This window comes from Lutra lutra, chromosome 10 (genome assembly GCF_902655055.1).
Source record: "Lutra lutra chromosome 10, mLutLut1.2, whole genome shotgun sequence".
NCBI classification, from domain to species: Eukaryota; Metazoa; Chordata; class Mammalia; order Carnivora; family Mustelidae; genus Lutra; species Lutra lutra.
The window spans coordinates 67,370,230-67,391,600 of record NC_062287.1 but is presented as its reverse complement, the minus strand read 5'-3'; the positions used below and the strand labels follow the sequence as shown (position 1 = coordinate 67,391,600).

The 21,371-nt window shown below is 50.4% G+C and overlaps 1 protein-coding gene across 11 annotated transcripts in view; it reads right to left on the bottom strand.

Moving 5' to 3' along the window:
- Window positions 1–21,371, bottom strand: part of MICAL2 (microtubule associated monooxygenase, calponin and LIM domain containing 2) — a 216,382-nt gene that overhangs the window by 126,633 nt on the left and 68,378 nt on the right. For all 11 annotated transcript variants that reach the window (XR_007120831.1, XM_047690499.1, XM_047690500.1 and 8 more), the window contains exons 4-7: window positions 7,433–7,640; window positions 4,023–4,139; window positions 2,568–2,669; window positions 41–196 (exon numbers count right to left, since the gene is read on the bottom strand). Coding sequence is in view for 10 of the 11 variants with exons in the window: in XM_047690499.1 (XP_047546455.1) it covers window positions 41–196; window positions 2,568–2,669; window positions 4,023–4,139; window positions 7,433–7,640 (583 nt within the window). In the remaining variant the exon portion in view is untranslated. The remainder of the gene's footprint in view (window positions 1–40; window positions 197–2,567; window positions 2,670–4,022; window positions 4,140–7,432; window positions 7,641–21,371) is intronic.

Here is a 21,371-nt window from a genome sequence, read left to right as displayed (position 1 = left end):
ACAGACAATGGTTTGGTTTGGAGAAAGGTGAAGGTCCCACCTGTTTCTTCTTTAAGGTCCTGAAAAAATTTCTGGTTGAAGATGAAAGCCACGCCACTAATCTCTTCCACCTTGGCCTCAGCCGTGCTGTTTCTGTTTATGAAGTTGGCGGTGATGGCAATAGCCAACTTCCCACGGAATTCCTTCCTTCTGAACCCTGCATGAAGAAAAAGGGGAAAAGGGAGTCTTTCTTCTGCATTTGGTGTGAAAACTGGGAAAGATTATGGAGGAAGCTGTCCTCAGATGCCTCACAGGCCAGTGAACCCAGAGTTCTGCCTGGAGAATGGGGCAGGTGGACAGGCCAAGTTTTTTACCCCAAGAAGAAACCCATCCCCAGAGGCTTCAGTCAAGGGGAATTTCCCCCTTCCTAAAATCTATAGGACCAATTATTCTGGTGAGGCTTCTACAGACAAAAGGCTCAAGTGATTTTCCCAGCAGGCTCATCGTGCTAAAGGCTTGCTAGGCACAGTGGCTAGGTATACCCACGATACATGCATTTTGAACTTTTACGATTAAAACTAGGTTGTTAGTGTTTTTCGTGTTTTCCCCCCTTTGAAAAGTAGGATTATGAGACTGAATTGCTGTAGGATGGGGATTTTAACAAATTTTCTATTTCTAGTCTCCAGTGGTTGGTGCTTAGCCCACACTCAGTAAATATCTAATGAGGAGACAGAAGTCTAACTTGTAATTGATTTAATACAGTGATTCTTGGGGTTCCTCTACTTGTTGATGGCTTACATTAACTTTGATTTTTAATGGTGGTGACACAGAGGATCCCAAGCAGGAGTCACACTTCACTGAAACACCTTCTGCCCATCCCCTTTCTTTCTAGCATCTGGCTATCCCACAGTCCTGATCTTCCCTCTGCCCCAGACACTACTATTTACTCTGCTTAACTCAAGGCTCTCATCACAAGGGCAGGCTCTCTGGACATGCCTTTGTCTTCAGCCTCCTCCGGGGACTCTCCCTCCGTTTGCTCACCGCATACTCAGACCTCATGATGATTCCCAAACTTCTTTGTCAATACTCCCTTTGACTAGAAACCTTGGGGTTTTTTCTCAATACCTCCTCTTTAAGTCCATCTTCATTAAACTTTTATTGAAATGGTCAAAAATGGCCATTATTGTCTAGTCTAGTATTTCTTAACTGGGAGTGACCTTGGCCCCCAGGGGCATCTTTGCAATGTGTGGAGACATTTCTGGTTGCTACAACTTGGCACGGGGCATGGCGGTTGGGGGAGGCAGTTGTGCTACTAGAGTCTGGCCTGGAGAGGCCAGGGATGTGGCTAAGCTTCCTACTGGGAGCAGGACAAAGAATGATCTGGCCTCATATGTCAGTAGGACCAACATAGAGAAACTCACACTCTAGTCTACTTATTTGGTGCTAAGCTGCCTAAATGGCTCTCCTTCTTCTTACCCTTCTTTTCCTGTCCATGAAATGCCTAACTATACTCAGGCAAAGTGTGGATTTTGGATTTACAAATATTCAGACTTGCAGTTGTACCCAACCATCAAAATGGCCCCCCAAATTCTAGCAGCACAACATCCAGGTTAACAGCTTAAAAAATCTTTGTCAGATATGGGTTACTGATTGCAGGGGTCTGGCAAGTGTAGGGATGGAGGCAAAGAGAGAGGCAAAGGAGTGAGGAAAGGGTCCTGGTGGGCACAGCTGGTGGGTAGGACCCAGCTAGGCAACCCATACCTCCCAAAACCTCCAGCATCAACCCTCTTTCCAGGAGTGTGTTCTGTCCTTGGAGGACGTGCCCTCTCCATCAGAAACTGGCAGTCTGCAGCCCTCGAGCAGGGCAAGCTTGAAGAGCAGATCTAGACGCCAGCCTGAGAGGCCATGTGGGACCACTCCGTCCGCCATCTGTGGTCTTTTGTTCATACAGTTAGTGCCAATTAGTACAATCTCAGCATCAATTACTCTTTGGGGGAGGGGCTAGGGGATTGAAGACATTTCTGGTGGTGGCGCTCTTCTCTCAACTTGACCAGATCTTACTCCAAGAAAACATGTTATGCTTCCAACTCCAGAATTCAGAGAAGCATGGTTCTGCACCCTGACAGTCTAGGGAAAAGCTCATCTTACTGCCCAGCAATGACTGTGCTTACAAGTTACAGAAGAGATGGGCCCTTCTTGCTGGGGTATTACACGTGATAGAAGAAGAAGGCCACCGAGAGTCTAAGAATGGTTGTCTTAGCTGGATGAAGTAAGTGTGGGAGTGCTCGGTACCATGGACTCACTGACAGGGGCTCCATAAATGCATGCTGACTCGCAATTGCCATGGCACTTTACCTTTATAAAGCGTTTTTACATATGAGTCCTTTCATAGCCCTCATGACAAGATTCTATTATCTTCATTTTACAGGTGGGAAGCCTGATGGTTCAGAGACCATGAACGCCTGCCCTCTCGATACTCAGCCTCAGGCTTGGCAGGACAGTCTGCCCTTCTGTCAAGGCCGCCATTCTGCAGCCCCCTCCCAGTCCGGAGGCCCCCATCCTCAGCTCCAGGAAAAAGGAGTCTTCACCTTCCAGTGTGTTCCTGCGGCCGTCGGCACCAATGATGACATCGAACTCAAAGTCCGACAGACAGTGGTCCGCAGGGAGAAATTCCGCCCGCCAGCCGATTTCTACCAAAACAGGAAAATGGTTTGAGTTGGCAGAGAAAGGTGGGAGGTCCTTGCAGTGTTGGCCAGGGGAAAGGGGATATCTCTAAGTAGAGGAACCCCAGGTAGATCTGCCAGGGAAAGACCCAGAGTTCTCCTGATTCACACTTGCATCTGGAGACCTTCTGGCTTCAGTATCCATTCAATCCAGGAGAAGGTAAACCAGCAGTGCCCACCCCATGCCTGATTTAACCGGTTTCTATAAAGGCTGGGAGTCTATCAATGATCCTCAGGCCAGTCCCACATGAACCCTCTTTGTCTCAGTGCACTCTACCACATTCTCTTCATACTCCCATACAATCCTCCTTGTCCTCTCATTACCGACCAGACCCAAATGATGGATGTGCAGGATGTCCAGAAACCAGTTCGAATTCCCACTTCATTACACTCAAAATGTTCTGTTGGGCAGCACAGAGCCTTTGATGGGAACACGTCCAGGTGAAACCTTGCTGGTCATCCAGAATTGGGTCTGCGAGAGGCTAAGGGCACACGTATCTCTGGAAGGTCCCTAAAAGATGCTGTCCTGCTACAAAGGCCACTGAACGCCTCTCCTACACTTTGGAATGTTTTGAATGGAGGACAGGAGAGGTCAGAGCCCTAATGAGCCCATGAGACTCTGAGGTCTCCGACACGAAGCTACCCAAACCACAAGCCCTACCCAGGCAGCAGAGGCTTTTGGTAAGAGATAAGCTGCAGAGGCATCATGAACAAAGTCTCGGACCGCAGTGTGCGTGAGGTCAGCACCTACGTGAACATATACTATAAGGAAAAAGAGCAACATGGCTAAATAAGACATTACCCACCACAGGTGACTTCCGTGGTTGGTAAACTATGCTTCAGAAAGGCTTTAAAATAATTACATACCAAATAATATCATGGGCCCTTATTTCATGTTTGTTCAAGGAGCTTCACTTTTTTTTTTTCTTTACTGGATTTTAAAATATCACGTGGGCACAAGTGCAGCCACGCGTCCATGTGTGTTCCCACGTGGCCTGAAGAATTAGGAATGAACTTCAACAAACAACCGAATCTAGATCTTCTACCCTAATTACCTAGTACTTTGTTTGTCAAAGTACCACCTCCCACTGACATGGTAACCAAATGATAGGTTTAGTGGCTTAATAACTGCCCTGGGAGGAGAAGAGCAAACCTAAGGTGGCCACGTTGGGCAGAAAAGGTAAAGCGTCCTTTGATGGGATTATGTCCAATAGCTCCCAACAAGAGTAACTCTTATGGGAACATTCTCTGAGAGCTGCAAATGTGATCTCCACTTGCCAATATCTGACTTGTAGACATAAGAGGAAGATTGTACTGTACTTTGATTTTCTTGATCTTCAGGAGGCTCTAGGACCTTCACAAACTCCACGTTCACGTGGATTTCAACTCCCAGCATCAGGGCCACCTTGAATAGGATGAGCTGCAGCTGACGAATGCCTGTTAGGTAGGAAGGGGGAAAGAGAAGAGGTGTCAGCAGCCATGCTTGAGTGCCTCCTGTATTCAGGGTACTCTATAATCGCTCCTCACTGATCTCTGAGCAGAGCAACAGACCAATGATGATCGTGACTGAGAACTAGTTATGCACCGGCCACTCAGCGTTTTCACATTTAACCCTTCCTGTGGGATAATTATTCCCATCTTATAGATGAGAAACTGAGGCTCAGCGGGGTGAAGTGACTTGCTCAAGGTCATACAGCAGCAAACTAGAACATGGACCCAGATCTGTCTGGTTCCAAGACTGCGCTCTAGCTTTTAGAAAATGCTCTCATGATGGAGGCTCTCCCTTTCCTGCCTCCTCCCTGAGAGGGGCCAGAGGTCTGACAAGGCAAAGATGGAAAGAGGAGTAGACCTGGAGAGTAATGGCCACAAGTAAAGTCAGTGACGAAATGGCTCATTTTGTGGGGGACTGGGCCTAAGCCCTTAGCCATCCAGGGTCAGCATGAAGGGGGATTTCTCTCCACAGAGCTGGACTCATGGTAAGTCACCTCGTACCCATTGCCCCAACTCCCCCAATGAGTGTCACCAACTCATCCCTGGTCATTCAGCACACATGGGTCTGTCTCTGAATATTCTACTGTAGAGTGCGAAACTCTCTGTATTTTGTGGGCTTTGTTCACTTAACATTTATTGAGCATCTACAGTGGGCCAGGTGCATGGTAGGCATAGAGACACAGAACCCACTGTAGTGGAGGAAACACAAGTGGACAGGTGAGGGCAGGCCACCGTGGTCGGGGGGCAGGGGCGGTGCAGGGGAATGGCAGAACAGGGCCGGAGTTGCAGTCCAGGAAGCCAATAGAGTACCAAATCCCACAGACAGATTAGGGATTATGATGGCTGCAAGAGGCCAGGGCACTTGGGAGTTAGGAGGCTTCTAGGAGTGGAAATCTCAGTGAAAATCTCCTTCACAGGAGGTGGGGAAGAAGTCAGATCTCAATGGAAGGAGTCATGGGTGGGACGCAAAGACAAAGTCGATATCCCCTCTTTCTACAGTAAATGTTTTGAAATAGAAAAAAATTAAGGTAATAAGAGAGGGGAGAGGGGCGGTGAGGTAAGGGGCAGGAAACCAAGAGGGAGCAGAGTGGAGCTGAGCAGCCTGCTCAGCCTCAGACATGGCAGGGAGGGCAGGAAGGGGAACTCAGGTGGAGGCCAGTGCAGGAGGACGGAGAGGGGCTGGAGCTGGGAGTGCCCGCCAGTGGCTTCTCCTCCCCAGAGCAGAGGAGGAAGGCCATTTGCTCAGAAGGAGTTTTGGAGCGAGCACATGGGAAGGGGAGGAGGGTGCTGACACAGGACAGTTGGGAACTGCTGAGGCGTGCTGGGGTCTGGGGCGCAGCTGGGGCTGGAGACCAGCATCGGTCTGAAAGGAAGCCAGTCAGCTGGGGCTTAAAGAATCCGATCCCCCTCCTGTCTGGAAACAGGCCTAGGCAGCAGCCTGGCCTCTCCTCTTCATTTCAAGGCTCCTAATCTAGCTTGTTCTAACACACAGTTAGGTGTTCAGCAAATTCTCCCTGCCTCCCTTCTCACAGCCAATGGAACCGATCTTAACAATAAGTGCCCCAAATGTCAGAATCTCAGATCCGGAGTCTTGCCAGGGTTTCTGAACATGGGGAATTTTCTGAGAACTAGGGATTAAATGGGAGCCCCATCAATGGGGCAGAGGGGGCGCCCAACCAGCAGGGAAGGCAGCTCAACAGAGGGGGCGCTCGCAAGGTCCCCTGGTGCCCAGCTCTGCCTCTCAGAAGCACTCAGTGGGAAAGTGGTGCTCAATGCTGTAGTTCTGAAGTGGGCACCAACATACATTCTTCTGTGGGTGGTAGAGAATATTCCTGAAAGCTGACACTGCAGCCTTCTGGGCAAACCCAAATCTCTTTCCAACGGACTCCTGGAATTTTCTCATCCCAGAGTGGGAATACAGTCTGGGGCCACTGCTGATGGGTTCCCATATACCCGTGACTAAACTACACCCTATGTGGCTGACCACTGTCTTCCAGTCATTCTTCTGAGCCCCACACCCTTTCCTGTCAGTTCCCGTCCTCGTGAGAACATGGCTCTCAGGGTTCTCCTGCCCACCACGGGTTGAAAGAAGGCAGCTCTGGAACCTGAAGCTGGGGACCCAAGCTGCCTCTTCCTCTTGCTTGCTATACACCAATGGAGGCAAAGCATTCTCCAAGTCCCTACTACCGGGCAGGCACAGTGGTAAGCACATCACAAACTTGACCTCACCTACCCGATCCTCTCAGTGGTCCTGGGAGGCAGGCATTCATCACATGTGAGGGAGACAAAACTTGGGACTTGCAGAAGGTAAGGAATTTGACCCAAGTCCCACAGCAAATGGGCAAGACAGATTTGGAGCCCGGATCTGTCTAAGCCCTTGAACTCTCCCCACAGTGTTAACCTCCCTGACATTTATAGGACACAGTTTTATATATGAAATGGCTAAAGGCCTCCTCCCTGCTCAGCATGAGAGGGAAGTCTGTTCCGCCACAGCCTCTCTGCACAGAACTTGCCTCAAGGGACCCACGCTGGAATAACACAGAGCAGAAGGGCTTGGATGTTCCCCTGAGCGTGCTCGGCTGCAGGGCTGGCCCAGGGCCTGAAATCCGTGTTTCCTACTTCCCCCTCCTTGACTGGGTGAACCCCTGTCATGATGTCCTCCATCTTTTTAAAATGCAAGGAAACTTAGTCCGGTGCTGTCAACTGTGTCATTCCTCTTCTAAAACCTGCCACGGTTTTCCCCAGAACCAGCAGCACAACGTCCACGTGGCGCTCAACACCCTGGCCCGTTTCATGGTTTTGTGTGCCTCCCTCATCTGAACCCCCTAGCAAGTCTGATGGGTCTGTTAACGTGCAGTTAATCCCTGACAAGATCTTGGTGAGCTCTCTGCGAGTCAGACCGTGTTACCCACCTCTGATTCTGTTCCCCATATTTCATCCATTCACTCAGCAGAAGTTGACTGAGCACCTACTATGTGTCAAGCACCCCTTTATGCCCTGAGACACTCCAGTGAGCAGGGCACACCACAGGCCCCAACTTCATGGTGCCTACAGCTCGGTGGGGCAGACGCAGCTCAGAACTAGCATAAGGCACAGAGCAGGCCCTTCATGAAATGTCTGCCGGTCGAACGTACAGACACCCGTACGTTCAGCTTACGGACGTGTAAGCTGGAACATCCTGGAGACTCAGTGTGGAGAGATGTGCCCCACCCAGGGTTGGCCCCATGGGCTCTACTCACTGATGTGGTCAATGGAGCCAGCGCAGAACTTCCCATAGAACTTCTTGGCTCCCAGGCCCCGCAGGTCATGGATGGTGAAAGGCCACAGGTGCAGCACGTTGTTCCTGGAGAAGGTGTCCCTCTTCTCCACCACAACCACTTTGGCCCCTAGGTAGGCAAGTTCAATGGCAGTGCGCAAACCGCACGGTCCTCCCCCAATGATGAGACACTGCAGAGGTAAGAGAGGAGAGAGACGTTCGGTGACCTCTAGCACTGTGGACACAAACCCCTTGCCAACAGCTAATGGGTCCACTCAAACGAATCAGCAAGTAGTAAACAAAGCACCAGTTAGGACCTGCCATTCACCCATCCAAGGTACCTCACCTGTGGGCCTAACCAGTCCCCGTACCAAACCCTGGGAAAGACACAGAAGTCCAGGGACTTGGTGGGGAGGCACAGAAAGATACAACTGAGGTTCTGAGTCAGACTAACCTGAGCTTAAAGCTCAGCTCTGGCATTTGACCTCTTAGCTTCCTCATCTGGGAATGGGTACACTACTCTTTCCTCACAGAGTTATCAAAAATAAGACTGCTTTTAAAAAGCTCTGGTGCATCACTGTGACCTCAGATGAGGCAATGGTTTCTTAGATGTGATAACCCTCATGCCAGCAATGCAAGAAGGAAGAGATAAATTGGACTTCATTCCTCAAACCTTTTATGCTTGAAAGGCCCACCATAAGAAAGCAAAGAGACAGCCCACAGATGGGAGGAAATAGTTGCAAATCATAAATGTGATAAGGGACTAGTAGCCAAAATACGTAAAGAATTTACCGACTTAATAATTAAAAAAAAAAAAAGACGACCCAATTAAAGAGCAGGCAGATAATCCCCATAGAAATTTTTTCCAAGAAGACAAACAAGTGGCCAATAAGCACTGGGAAAGATGCTCAGAGTCATTAGCCATCAAGGAAATGCAAATCAAAGCCACAATGAGATTCTGCTTCATACCCACTAGGGTGACTATCATCAAAAAGACAGACAAAAATAAGTGTTGGCAAAGATGTGGAGAAACTAGAACCCACACTCGTCGCCGGCAGGCATGAGGATTGTACAGATGCTTTGGAACAGTTTGGCGGTTCCTCAAAAAGTTAAACAGAGTTGCCAGACGAGCCAGCAACTGTATTCCTGTGCATCAGCCCGAGAGACATGAAAACATACATCCACACAGAGATGGGCACGTGAATGTTCATGGCAGCGTTATTCATTATAGCCAAAGAACAGAAACAACTGAAAAGTTCACTAGTTGATGAAGACACAAAATGTGGTATGTCCATACAAGGGATGATTCAACTCCAAAAAGGAACGAATTACTGAGCTAGAGATGAACCTTGAAAACGTCATGCTAAATGAAAGCAACCAGACACAAAGGGACAGAGATGGTATGATTCCATTTACAGAAAATGTCCAGAATAGGCAAATTCATGGAGACCAAAGGGAGATTAGTGGTTGACAGGGAGGGGGAGGGCAGTGGGGAAGGACTGCTCACTGCTGTGCAGTTTCTTTTTAGGGCAATATTTTAGGATTCAGTCGTTGTGGTGGTTTTGTGAATATATTAAAACCATTGATTTACACACATTAAAAGGGTGAATGATATGGTATGTGAATTAGATCTTCATAAAGTACTTACAGGATAAGAAAAAGCTCATATTCCGGAGTTTGGTACACACTAGGGTAGACACTCTCGCTCTTATCACTGAGACCCAGTCCCTGTCTTCTAGGGACTCTCCATCTAGTGGCAAACTCAGGCTTGTGGGGTAAGAAACCAGAACGCTTTGTGGTTGGTTCTACTGGGGGCCCAGAAGAGGAGATGCTGACTCTGCCTGATGAGCTAGAAAAGACTTCGCAAAGAAGGTCTAGAACAATGATCACCGTCACCGCCATCCTCACCGTCACCGTCACCAGAGCCTGCATGTGTTGAACATTTACTACGTGCCAGATACTCAGTTCACACGCGTCATGTGTTTTAGCAGTTAGTACCCCCAACACATTGGAGAAGGAGAAATTATTATTATCCTCATTTCACAGATGGGAAAACTGAGGCACGACACAGCTAGGTAATGGGCCCCTGGTTTCCCAGATCCAGAGGGACAGAAGCAGGAGGCAGACCTGGGTGGTCTCACTCCAGAGCCCATCATGCTGCAACTCAACTATTACTTCTGTCCTACTTCCGCCAGGAATAAAGAGAAGGAAGAACACTTCTGCAGAGGGGTCACCCATTCCAAGAGAAAGAAGTTCCAGGTGGATGGAGAGGAGGAGACTTTGGGAGAGGGAGAGGAGGGAGAGGAAAGAAATGAGGGTCAGTCCGCAGCCAGATGCTGAAGGTCCTAAACACCAAGTGAGGGAGTATGACCTTGGCCCCACAGACACTGGGGCCATACGAGCGGAGGCTGACAGAACCAGATTCTACACAGGTCCCAACTAGGTCTCAGTGGACACTGCAGTGTTGAGCAAGATCAGGGTCTTCCTCAAGGAAGCTACAGCCCTATTAGGAGAGAAGGAACAACATGGAATGACCTAACCTTTTGTCCGGGGCAAAGCCCTTCTACTTAAACAAAGTCACCAGTACTGTGTAAGGACAGAGGGAAACAGCTGTATTCCAGCTGAGAGAGGCAGAGGTCCCCATGGGTGTGGTAGGGCCATACCCATCCTACCCCCGGGGAAGCCCCTGAAGCACCTTCAAGAGGCAGAATCCCCCTGGGGTGGGAGCCCTGAGACCATTCCAGCAAGGCCACAGGGAAGGAGACCTATGCGGACACCTCACTGCTCAACATTACAGAGGCATCTGGGAACTTCCCCTCTGCTCAGGATCAAACCTTATCTTTAAAAAATTCATTTCCCTTCCTCTAGCAAATATTCCATCATCCAGTTATCACTCCCCTGGGGTCTGGGGTCTCCAAGGGAAAGTACAAACAAGCCTATCAGAAACTCCCACACCACAATCAGTGTGGCTTGCTGGATGGAACCTTCCAGGGGGTTTGTGGAAACCCCGTTAGGGGAAATGAAGTCACTGCTGAGATACAGCTCACTCCAGAGATGTCGCGGAGCGGGTATGCAAATCCTTTTGCTTCCTTTCTGGTTGGAGCAGACAAGAGAGAACCACTCCTTATCTCACACCCGAAACAGCTCCTCTGGCTTGACATAGCCAGACCATGACGGGCACTGTAAAGGAAGATTCCAAGCCCTGACACTCTGAGGTTGCCGTTGGGGTTAAGCCTGGATTCACTGCATTTCTTAGCAGTTAGTGCATCTTTTCCTGTTTGCTGAGTCCTGTCACTCTGGGGCCAGGGATGCTGCGGGGGTGGGAGGATGTGGGGGGAAGAAGGGCAGGAAGAGAATGAGAGGGAGCCATCTTGCCATCCTGCGTCCTTCTGTCACCAGGCCTGACCCCACACTGCTCCCGGAGCAAGGCAGGAGCTCCCTTTCCCACCCGTCGGGGGGCTGCTGGGCATATTTCATGCCAACAGCAGCCAGCGTACTGTTGCCCACCCTCCCAACTGAACCTGAAACCCCACGGGTGAAAGCTTCGTTTTCCCACCACTCTGGGCCCCAGCACATACTTCGGGCCTGAAATTTCGGAGACACCAGTCACACTGTAATCTCAAGACAAAGCAAATACCTAATTATACAAAGGGAGAAAATTCAGTGCAGATGTTATCAAAACAGGCGAGAAGGCTTGCTGGCAGGGGCCCCGCAGCTCCTCTCAGAGGACACTTGTTATGATTAACATGGGAACTCAGAATTCTGAGCAGGGACAGAAAACTGCAGCCACCAAGGGGCCTGGTCAGAGAACAGGAGAGAAGGCAGCCGCCCCCAGTGTGCCCACAGGTGATGCTCTGGATGGTGGACTTGGGGCAAACAGACCACAGGTGCAAATGGTTGTGATAACTCAAGCTGGAAGAACTCCCCACATTTCCCACCCCCGTCTGGGCTCTCACTGCTCAGGATTTGTTGCCAAGGAGAGAAGACTTTTCATTAAAACTCAGCCTCGAGGCCTTTCTTGAGTCCCAAATTACACTGTACATTCCGTCCACAGGTTCTGTCCTTAATGCTACCCCAGAACTCAGCTCTGCGTGTTATAATTACCCACATCTGTCTCCCAGGCCAGCAGGAATACTCCTCCAAAGCTGTCCCCACGTTCTCCTCAGGGCCCAGTACCCGGCCTGGCACACAGGAGGCTTCAATAAACAGCTGATGAAAGAATGAACTTCTCACACCCGGCCCGCCTACCCAGTTCTGGCTGTCCATCAGTCACTGGGATGTTCAGCTCATGTCATCCCGGGTTTGCGTCTGCATTTCCCACCCAGGCAGGGGGAGCTGGGGTCTGCCAAGGCCACCAGCATCATGGACGTCAGCAGATCAGTGTGCTCAGGCGACATAAATTTATGACCCGGAGGGGAGTGGGGCAGATCCAACACCAGCAGGAAGTCCATTGTATAGATAAGCTTCGTGGTGCTCAGGCCTCTGCGTTTGTGCAGAGACAAACACCACATGGAAAAAACAGCTCTTATTTATCAAGGGGTGGGAAGAGGGGATGAGGGGACTAGCCCACAGTCAAAGGCACACGCGGGTGCATCACGTCCGCGGCTGGGGCAGCCTCGGTCACGCAGGGCTCTCACGCCATCCTGGAGGAGCCCCACAAGCACTCCCCACTGCTTGATGACATGCAGCTTCCAATCCACAAGTGGGTGGGTGTCCTGGGGCTGTGCCAAGAGTGCGAAAGGTATTCAGTCCCCAGAGGGAAGCCCCAAGGGGACCAGGGGCTAAGCCAGGGGTTAGCCGCTCTGGAGACTGGATTTCCGATCCTCAGCTCTGCCTCCAATTTCCTGGGGAGCTGTGTGTGCAGACGAACCCGGGCTCAGAGAGCCAGCACCCGCAGGCAAACCGGGGCCAGCCATCCAGGAGCGGGCCGACCTCGCTGAAGAGGAGGATTACAGTTTGTAAACGGTATCATGCCCAGGGGCGCCTGGGTGGCTCAGTGGGTTAAGCCTCTGCCTTCAGCTCAAGTCATGATCTCAGCGTCCTGGGATTGAGCCCTGCATTGGGCTCTCTGCTCAGCAGAGAGCCTGCTTCCCCCAATCTCTCTGCCTGCCTCTCTGCTTGCTTGTGATCTCTGTCAAATAAATACATAAAATCTTAAAAAAAAATAAAAAGGTATCAAGCCCAGAACCTTCTGGGGGCCAGGCACCGTCCCAGTCCCTTCATGTATGGCGACCTGCGCACGGCCCTCCATGGTCAGCGTCAGCATTACCTCCGCTTTGTAAATGAGTGAGATGAGGACCAGAAGTTCAGCTGCTTACTCCAGGTGCCCTTATTATCTCCATTTTGGAGCAAAGAGGGCCAAAAGAGAGTAAGTCCAGCCACAGGAGGGGGAAATGGTCAAGTCTGGATACAAATGGAAGCAGTGTGGGTCCCAGGCATGTGCTCTGAACCGCATGTCTGACGGATGGGGAAGGAGACTTCAGGGGTGCTGTCAGGATGAAGCGGGATGAAGCGAGGGGACTGAACGGAGCTCGGCTACAGGCCGGGCGTCCGGGGCCGCCGCACAGAGGGCCTAAGCTCAGGTCCGGGCTGAGCCTCCTCTGCTGCCCTGGAGTGGACGGAGCTAGGGCTCATGCAAGTCCAGGAAGCCGCTTCAGCAGGTGCCATGGACGTGAGAGTTCGGCCCTGGGCCATGCAAGCCTCCTGCGTGCCTCTGGGGCAGAGGCGGCCCCGGGCGGTGAGCTTAGCCGTGTGAGGTCGTGCATGGTGCCATCTCCCAGCTAGCGTGCTGAGTGATAGGCTAGCTCTCCAGGGTGGCACTCTAGTCCCTGGGGTGGTTTCCCAGCTTCACTGGCTCTTCAGACCAGCTGCTCATCTGAAGCCAGGTGGGAAGGCCGTGACTGCTAGTGGGTTCCCATGAGTGCAAACAGCCCATCTCAGAATCACGGGACAGGATGGGACAGAGCATTTTCCAATCATAGGTGCTAGTGGGGGAGGCGGAATGGCAGGGGCTGGCCTCATGTCCCCATCCCACAGGGCTGCACTAAGGGGAGTGATGCAGCCACTGAAGCTTCTAGCTGGCAGGAGTCTCTGCAGGCTGGGTGGCTGGGGATTTCAAGGGCCACTCCAGGCAGGGAGCAAAATCTCCCTGGACTGGACAGGGCTCTGCCCCACTCCGGACTCTCTGTATCTGGGTCACACCCAGTTATTCCTGAGTAACAATTAACACTGCTTACTGACTTCAGAAATTTACAGAAAGGAAAAGGAAAAAGATTTCCTGTTCTCCCTGGCTGCTCTCAAATAAATAATACAAATCCCTCTGAGAAGTATTCCACTCCTCCCTGTCCTTCCCTTCCAGCTTGAGCCTGGGCTCCAAGGAGCAATCGTACCCGCTGGCCACAGGGGCTGGGTTTTCGGGGACAGTTCCCTTTGACATGTTCTGCCCTCGGCCTTGTGAGTTCGCTGGTACCAGACCGCAGGTCTGAAGCTCTAAATACAACCCTCAAGGCTGTGCTTTCTGCCTCTAGGTGCTGTGGATACCTCATGGGATCTCCCCACCTGGGCATGAGTCCCCTGAAGTTGGGCAGACGTGTCAGTCCCCGCCCAACCCCCCACCAGCAGCAGAGCCCAGGACTCCTCAATAGCACCAACTGCGCCCCATCTGGCCTTTGTTGGTGCCTGTACCTTCCATAATGGGAAGAGCAATAGTGACCAACTCAGAGCATTGGTAACAGTGGGAATAAAAATCAGAGCCCGTGCTTACTGCCTGCTTACAATGTGCAGGTCTGTGCTGAGCCCTGTGTAAGAAATGCATCTCATTTCGCTTCTACAGAAACCCTGACTTAGGCATACTCATCATACTCATCGCTGTCTGGCAGCTGAGAAAACTGGAGTTTGGGAAGCTCAAAGGACTTGTCCAGGGTCACAGAACTAGGGTAGGAGTTAATCAGTGACCCCAGAGCCCCTGCTTGAAATCATGAGCCTATATATTCACTCATCTGGGGCCCAGGGGGTGCTAGGTGGCAGAGGATTAAGATGTCTCCTCCACTAGGACATGTAAGGACTCCTGAACACCCTGTAGGATTATGGGGATGCAAGAGAGGGCTGGTGTTCCCAAGCCTCAGAGACTGGCTGGCTGGGACCAGGGAAAAAGTACAACAGAGACCGTGAGAGCTGGATTGTTTGAGGATTACCGGTGACGACTAACATCAGCTTGCTGGAGAGACAGATTGGAGACTCTATGTGATAAGAAAGACCTCTCTAGGGGAAGGCTCACAAGGCCGAGGTGTAGAAGAAATGGCACACTGAGGTCTGGGCCAGAAAGAGGGTTTGGAGAGAGTGGGGAGTCCTGCTTCCACCCATGTCCCGCCCCCAAAGGAGCAGAAAGGTCCTTCTAAAGTCAGATCATTCACTCTAGCTCACAACCTCTAGCATCTTCCCATGGCACAGAAAGCTCAAAATCAGACCTTATCATGGCCTTGGGCCCTACATGACCCTCCCCTCCAATTTTTTTCTGTCTTCTCCTCCAACCACACTTCCCTCCCTCTCTGCACTTCAGCCATAATGGCCTCACTAAATACACACAGGGCCTTTTCCATTTGTTTTGCCCCCTGTATGGAACATCCTCTCCCCCAAATTATATACATAATCTATAAAATAAACATATAAAATTATATAAAATAAAAAATATTTATTTTCTAATATAAAAAAAGGGAATCTACTACAGAAAATAGATAGATGTAGTTTTATTTTCCTTCATGTTAACATTCAGCTTTCCAAACAGCATTTTAAATGTTGCTAAGTACTTCCAAGCCTACTTGTATATTTTTCCACTGTGGACTATTTTTTTCTCTTTGTAATCTAGTAGCTTTACGATATTTTCTTTGCAACATTTTCCCAAAGGTTTTCAAATATACAGAAAAGTTGAAAGAATTTTAGTGAACAACCAAGTACCTACCACCTAGATTCTATAATTACATTTTACTCTCCCTTATCACGTATTTATTTGTCTGTCCATCCCTCTACCCATTCATCAACTTATCTTATTTTTTTGGTGCATTCCAACTAAATTGCAGAATCAGTACATTTCCTCCCAAATACTTGAGGATGAATATCATTGACTGGAGTTCAAGATTTGTACAAACCCTTTTTGTTTTTTTAAGATAAAATTCATATATGATGAAATGCACATATTGGAAACATATGCATTTGAGGTGACAAACTATACTCTATTTTGCTTCTTGGAACATGGGTTTCTCCCCACCAGTGGTCTTTCTTCCTGAGAGTTTCTGTCCCCTCTGGTGCTGTCTACTTGGTGTGTGCAGTTATCAGCCAGAAGTTTCTAGTCAAGGGGCAGGGTTGGGGGCCGAGCAGCCAGCTGTCTTGGCTCCCTCTTCTCCCTCAGGAAAACAGAAGTCCCAGGCCCTTCCGAGACCCCAAAAAAAGGGGTGTGGAGGACTCTCACATTCCTTGAGGAGGAACAGGGGGAAGGAGCCTTCTGAGATGGGCTGAGGCCAATTATATTCAAAGCTAAGAAATCTCAGGCCAGTTCTAATCCATATGTGGGGAAAAAGCAGAGCTAAGACACACAAACAATGTAGCATCCAGAAATAGATACACTAGTTCGTGTTTATCACTTTCTCTTTTTGCTAAGGCTCTGAGAGCCTGTGAGATCAGTCAGGTAGGGGTCCCCAGCCTATGTGACACCAGCCAGCACTTAGCCCTTCGTTCACAGCCACCCGAACCTAACATGCCAGGGCCACAGCTGTAGCTAGTAGGAGGCAAAGCCTGGACTCAGACCCCAGGCACTTGGCGCCGGAGACCACGCCTTTGGTCACTGGCCGCGGAGAGCACTGTAGGTGACAGGGGCAGAGAGGTAGCAGACTGGGAATACACACAGCCCTCTTCTGTGCCAGTGAATTCTAACGCTGTGTGACCTGCCCAAAGGCAGAGACGTGTCTGGCTTGCCTTTGTGTCCCAAGACCTAGCCTGGCACAGGGTTAGTGCTCAGCAATGACTAGAAAAAAGAGAGGTGAGCCTATTGTTGGGCCCTGGGTGGACCAGCGCCCTTGGGGGGCCAAGCTGGTAAGGGGGCAGGGAGAGCAGTGGCGCTGGCAGATCCAGTAGGAAAATTATGGCAATGGCAGGACACCCCTTCCGCTGAGACTCTGGTAACTTAACCCAGCGAGAAAGGCAGAACCCAAGCTGAGAACCCACCGAACCACACCTTCCCAGCCTGGAGACTCCAGCCACAGCCACCCGGTGGCCAACATTTCTACTCAACAGGGACCATGACTGGGGACCACCTGAAGTCAGGAGAAGCACTGCTAAGTACCTTACACAAGCCGACCTGCGGCAGATGCTTCCAGTACACCAACTCATCTCCACTGTGAAGGTGGCGCGGCTTTTCCCACTGTGCAGCTGAGAGCCTGAGACTCAGGTGACAGGAATGAACAGAGCTGGCATTTACTGAACTTGAATTCTGTGTCACGCACTGAGGTAAGGGCTTCATATGTGTTAACTCACGCAAACCACACAGCAGCCCCAAATTAGGAAACTGAGACCCAGAATGGTAGCATGGAGTGCCCAAGGCTGCATCCCAGGAAGGAGGAGCTGGCATTCCAAACCAGGTTTCTAGTTCTGAAGGCCAGACTCGTGTCACTCCTGCCGAAGATCAAACAGCTAGAAAAGCACAGAGCCTCGAGTCACTGCAGGGTCCTCGGGACGCCATCATCAGGCTCTTTCTTCTTATCTCACCCTCGCGGACACCTTTCTCCCACGAGTTAGGGTCCACTGTCCCTTTCTGGCCCATTTCTTTCTCCCTCACTGGTATTCCGACTCCTCCACTGAGGCCACCCCATCCCGTGGCCACACAGGGTGATGCGCAAGGCTGGCCTTATCGGTGGACAGCAGCCTTGTCCTAGGCTTACCTCTACAGAAAGACCACTGTGGGCCTGGTAATGGGTCTTCTCGAGGAAAGGCCAGGCACTCCTTCCACGTTCACCGACTCTTCCTGCTCTGAGGTCAGCAAAGAAGAGGCTATTTACCTGAGCCCAGCAGCTGTCTCTACAGCCAGTGTGGAGCTGGGCTGAGGGCCCAAGGCATGCAAGGCCACCCCTGCCACTCTACAGCCATATCTGGACCAACAAAGACTCGACTAAGAGCCCTGGAATATTCCCCAAGGAGGAGACAGCACATAAGAATACGCTATAAGAGCATACTGTTAAGAATATGGTGGCTTCCGGGACGCCTGGGTCGCTCAGTTGGTTAAGCAGCTGCCTTCGGCTCAGGTCATGATCCCAGCGATCTGGGATCGAGTCCCACATCGGGCTCCTTGCTCATCAGGGAGCCTGCTTCTCCCTCTGCCTCTGCCTGCCATTCTGTCTGCCTGTACTCGCTCTCTCTCCCTCTCTCTCTCTCTGACAAATAAATAAATAAAATCTTAAAAAAAAAAAAAAAGAATATGGTGGCTTCCTTCACCCTTTTCTTCTATAGGGTCTCCACACTCCTGGGCAGGTACCAGATGAATATGGCTGAGGGTCTCAGCAGGGCTTTGTTCAGACATGCAAACAGGTAACAACTCCCCACCAGGGAACCATTCACCTGGCTGCAAAGTAAGGGATCTGGGTTCTGAAGCAGGAAGGTCCCTACCCAGCTGGGTGACTTTCGACACAGTGGCTCATTCCAGTGCAGGCTCCTGACCTCCATTTCCTTGACCACAAACAAGGAATCAGGGTAGCTCCTACCAACCAGGGTTGTGATGGGAGTGGAATCAATAAGATGCAGACCTGTTCCTAGAAGCGCCTTGGAGAGCACGTGGTAAGCATTCCATAAATGGTAGCATGACTGACAGCTCCTCTCCTCCCCCGGCCCCCCACCTTCCTGAGCAGAAGTTCTTCAAGTGAAAGCAGCATTTCCACCTCGAAGATCTCACAGTCCAGTTCACCCAGAGACATACGCGCCACGGTGTGGCCAGTTTTGAGGCTGAGAGTGTTTTGCATTCCCTGGGGCAGCTGTACTGCCTTTCCCAGGGTATCTGTAACTTGGCTGATGAGCCCTGCCTGGAGTCGGGGCACCCACGAGGCTGCCAGGCCACTGGCCCCTCCACCAGCAAGCTGCCCTGGGCCCCCCAAGCCCACAGGGGTGTGTATTGCCGAAGCCCAAGACCAGGGGTCAGCACACTTTCTCTGGAGAGGACCAGAGAGCAAATATTTTAGACTTCTTTCCAACTTCTGGCTTAGATCACCCTGTCTGATGTCTTCTTCCACAGCGACCCCTTTACCTTAGGGGATCCAAAGAGGTATTCATGACAGCCCAGCGGTCTTTGTCAGTATCTCCTGCATTCTGATGGATTTCCCTTGCTGCCCTCCACCCGCTGCCTAGAAGCCTGCCCTGGAACTTTGTACAGCGGCAGCTTCTCACCATTCATGTCTCAGCTCAAAGATCACGTTCCTCAGAGGTATCTTCCCCACCCCACCCCCATTTAGTCTTACCATTCATGTCTCAGCTCAAAGATCACGTTCCTCAGAGGTATCTTCCCCACCCCACCCCCATTTACTCTTACCACCTTTTCTTGTTTTCCCGTGGTGCTTACCACAGCCCTCCATCTCCTTTTTGTTAACCAGTTCATGGTGTCTCTCTCTCCCTCCAAAGGGGAAACTCCCATCAAGCAGGTTACTTGCCTCCCTTATTCACGCTGTGTCCCCAGAGGCCAGAATAGTCCCTGACGCACGGGAGCTGCCTTGCCAAGGAAATACGGGAACCCAATTAAACCATACATTTACCCAAAACCGGGACACTTGCAGAGATGAACCAAAATATCACAGTCCATATTTATTGAGACACTATCTTGGGGGCTGGGCACATATTATCTTGTTAAATGAGACAGAAACTAACTTACGAGATAGGAACTATTTTATCTCCTCTCTGGTGACACTGAAGGTCCCACTGCTCAGAAACATTTATCTGCTAAGAGTCAGCTAAGTTCAAACCCAGGTCTATCCAACACGGCCCCAAGCTACTCACCACCAGTCTTGCTTAATTTTGCTAGGGGTTTATCAATTTCGTGGGTACACAGATTATCTGCAGCAGATTAGAAATGCCGATAAGTAGTGATGTGCCTTTGGATTTTTCAAAAATGGAGGGAAGATATTATCTAAAATATGCAAACATGTTTATTAAACAATGTGTTTCAAAGCATAGGTTTTGGGGAGAAGGAAAGAAAGAAAACTTACAAGGAGGCAGGGATTTTCTTCTCCCACCAGTGCAATAGTTAGGGTTGGGTTAGGCAAACGACTTCAGACGCAGTTAGAGTGGAGAGCAAATCCTGACACTGCCCAAGGAAAAATCCATTTGGTCATTGTATCTCCATCCACCTCCTGGGGTTGGGAGACACATGCGATACCCAACCCACAGAAGGCTGTATAGGGAAGTCCCAGATCTGGCTGTGCCAACTCCCAAGACACACCGCTGGTGTATTTACAGAGAGACTCCTTTCCCAGCGAAAGGGCTTTACCCCTCGCTGAAAACAGCAGCTAGCAGCAGCTAGCAGCATCTAACACATGCCTTCCGGGCCATTCTCACCAGGGCAAGGGGGTTCTGACTCCACTTGCAACTGCCACGAAGGAAATGAGCAAACTTGCCCAGGAGCTCTTCCAAGTGGGTTACCTTACACTATGGAGTGGTTTGTAATTAAAATGTTTTCCAAACTGTGAACAGATCAGTGTCTAGACATCGGGAGACTCCAACCCTACACCCTCGTGCTGGCCCATGATTACAACCTGCTCAAGAACACGTTTTCTTTATCAGAGCATCTTCAAGGGCACATTTCTGGAGAGCCTCTCCTTGCAGCCTGGCTGGGGGCTGCTGGGGAGTTCCTTCTGCCACCAAGAGGAAGGCATGCCTGGGCGTTTAGACGTTTAGAGCACCCACCCGCTGCAAGGGGCCCTGCCTGGGCCAGTGGAATGGCTGGGGCACCACCTTCTAGGTTGGTGGGGGAAGTCCACATATGGAAGGCAGGACTTCTGGGATTCAGAAATGTATTGCAAGGGGCGCCTGGGTGGCTCAGTGGGTTAAAGCCTCTGCCTTTGGCTCGGGTCATGATCCCAGGGTGCTGGGATCGAGTCCCATGTTGGACTCTCTGCTCCACAGGGAGCCTCTTTCCTCCTCTCTCTCTGCCTGCCTCTCTGCCTACTTGTGATATCTGTCAAATAAATAAAATATTAAAAAAAAAAAGAAGAAATGTATTGCATCATGGCCATAACCCCGGAGGGGAAGAATTACCGTAAGCCTCCAGGTAGAACAAAGACACTGCTTTCCCAGGGCAAACACGAGGTGGGAGGAAAGGGGGAGTGATGAAGAAGGTAAAGATATGGTTTCAGCTCTGCTGAGCTATTAAAAGGAAAAATAAGGCATTTGGAAAACATTATCTTAGCTCCTGAAGTACCTGTTCCTACCCATGAGCCAAAGAGGAAAGGATGTTTGTCATTTATTCGTTCATGTGTTCATCCAAAGAACACTCAACTAACACTTTTTTTTCCTAGGCACCCTGCTGAGTGCTGGAGAGAGATGGACACATTGCATGTACTGCCCACAGGTACTCCCACTTTAGCACAGGGAAAAAAAAAAAAAGAAAAAAGAAAACATGGAGTTTCTTGAACAAGATGGAGTTCACCAAGCACACAATAGAGGGATCTGGAAAGAGCAGGGGCAGAAATCTGGAAGGAAGCCACTCTCAGGCTGGGCGAAGAGGTCTCGCTAGCTGGGAATGAAAAGAGTTACACGAGACACACATAGCCCATAAAGAGATGTAGTTTCCAAGTTGTTGTGTGAGTGTCGGGTACTCAAAGAAAAATCTAGAAGGCATGTCAAAATCTCCATCATTGATCCACAGAGCCAATGGAGGAAGACATTCAGACTTTTAA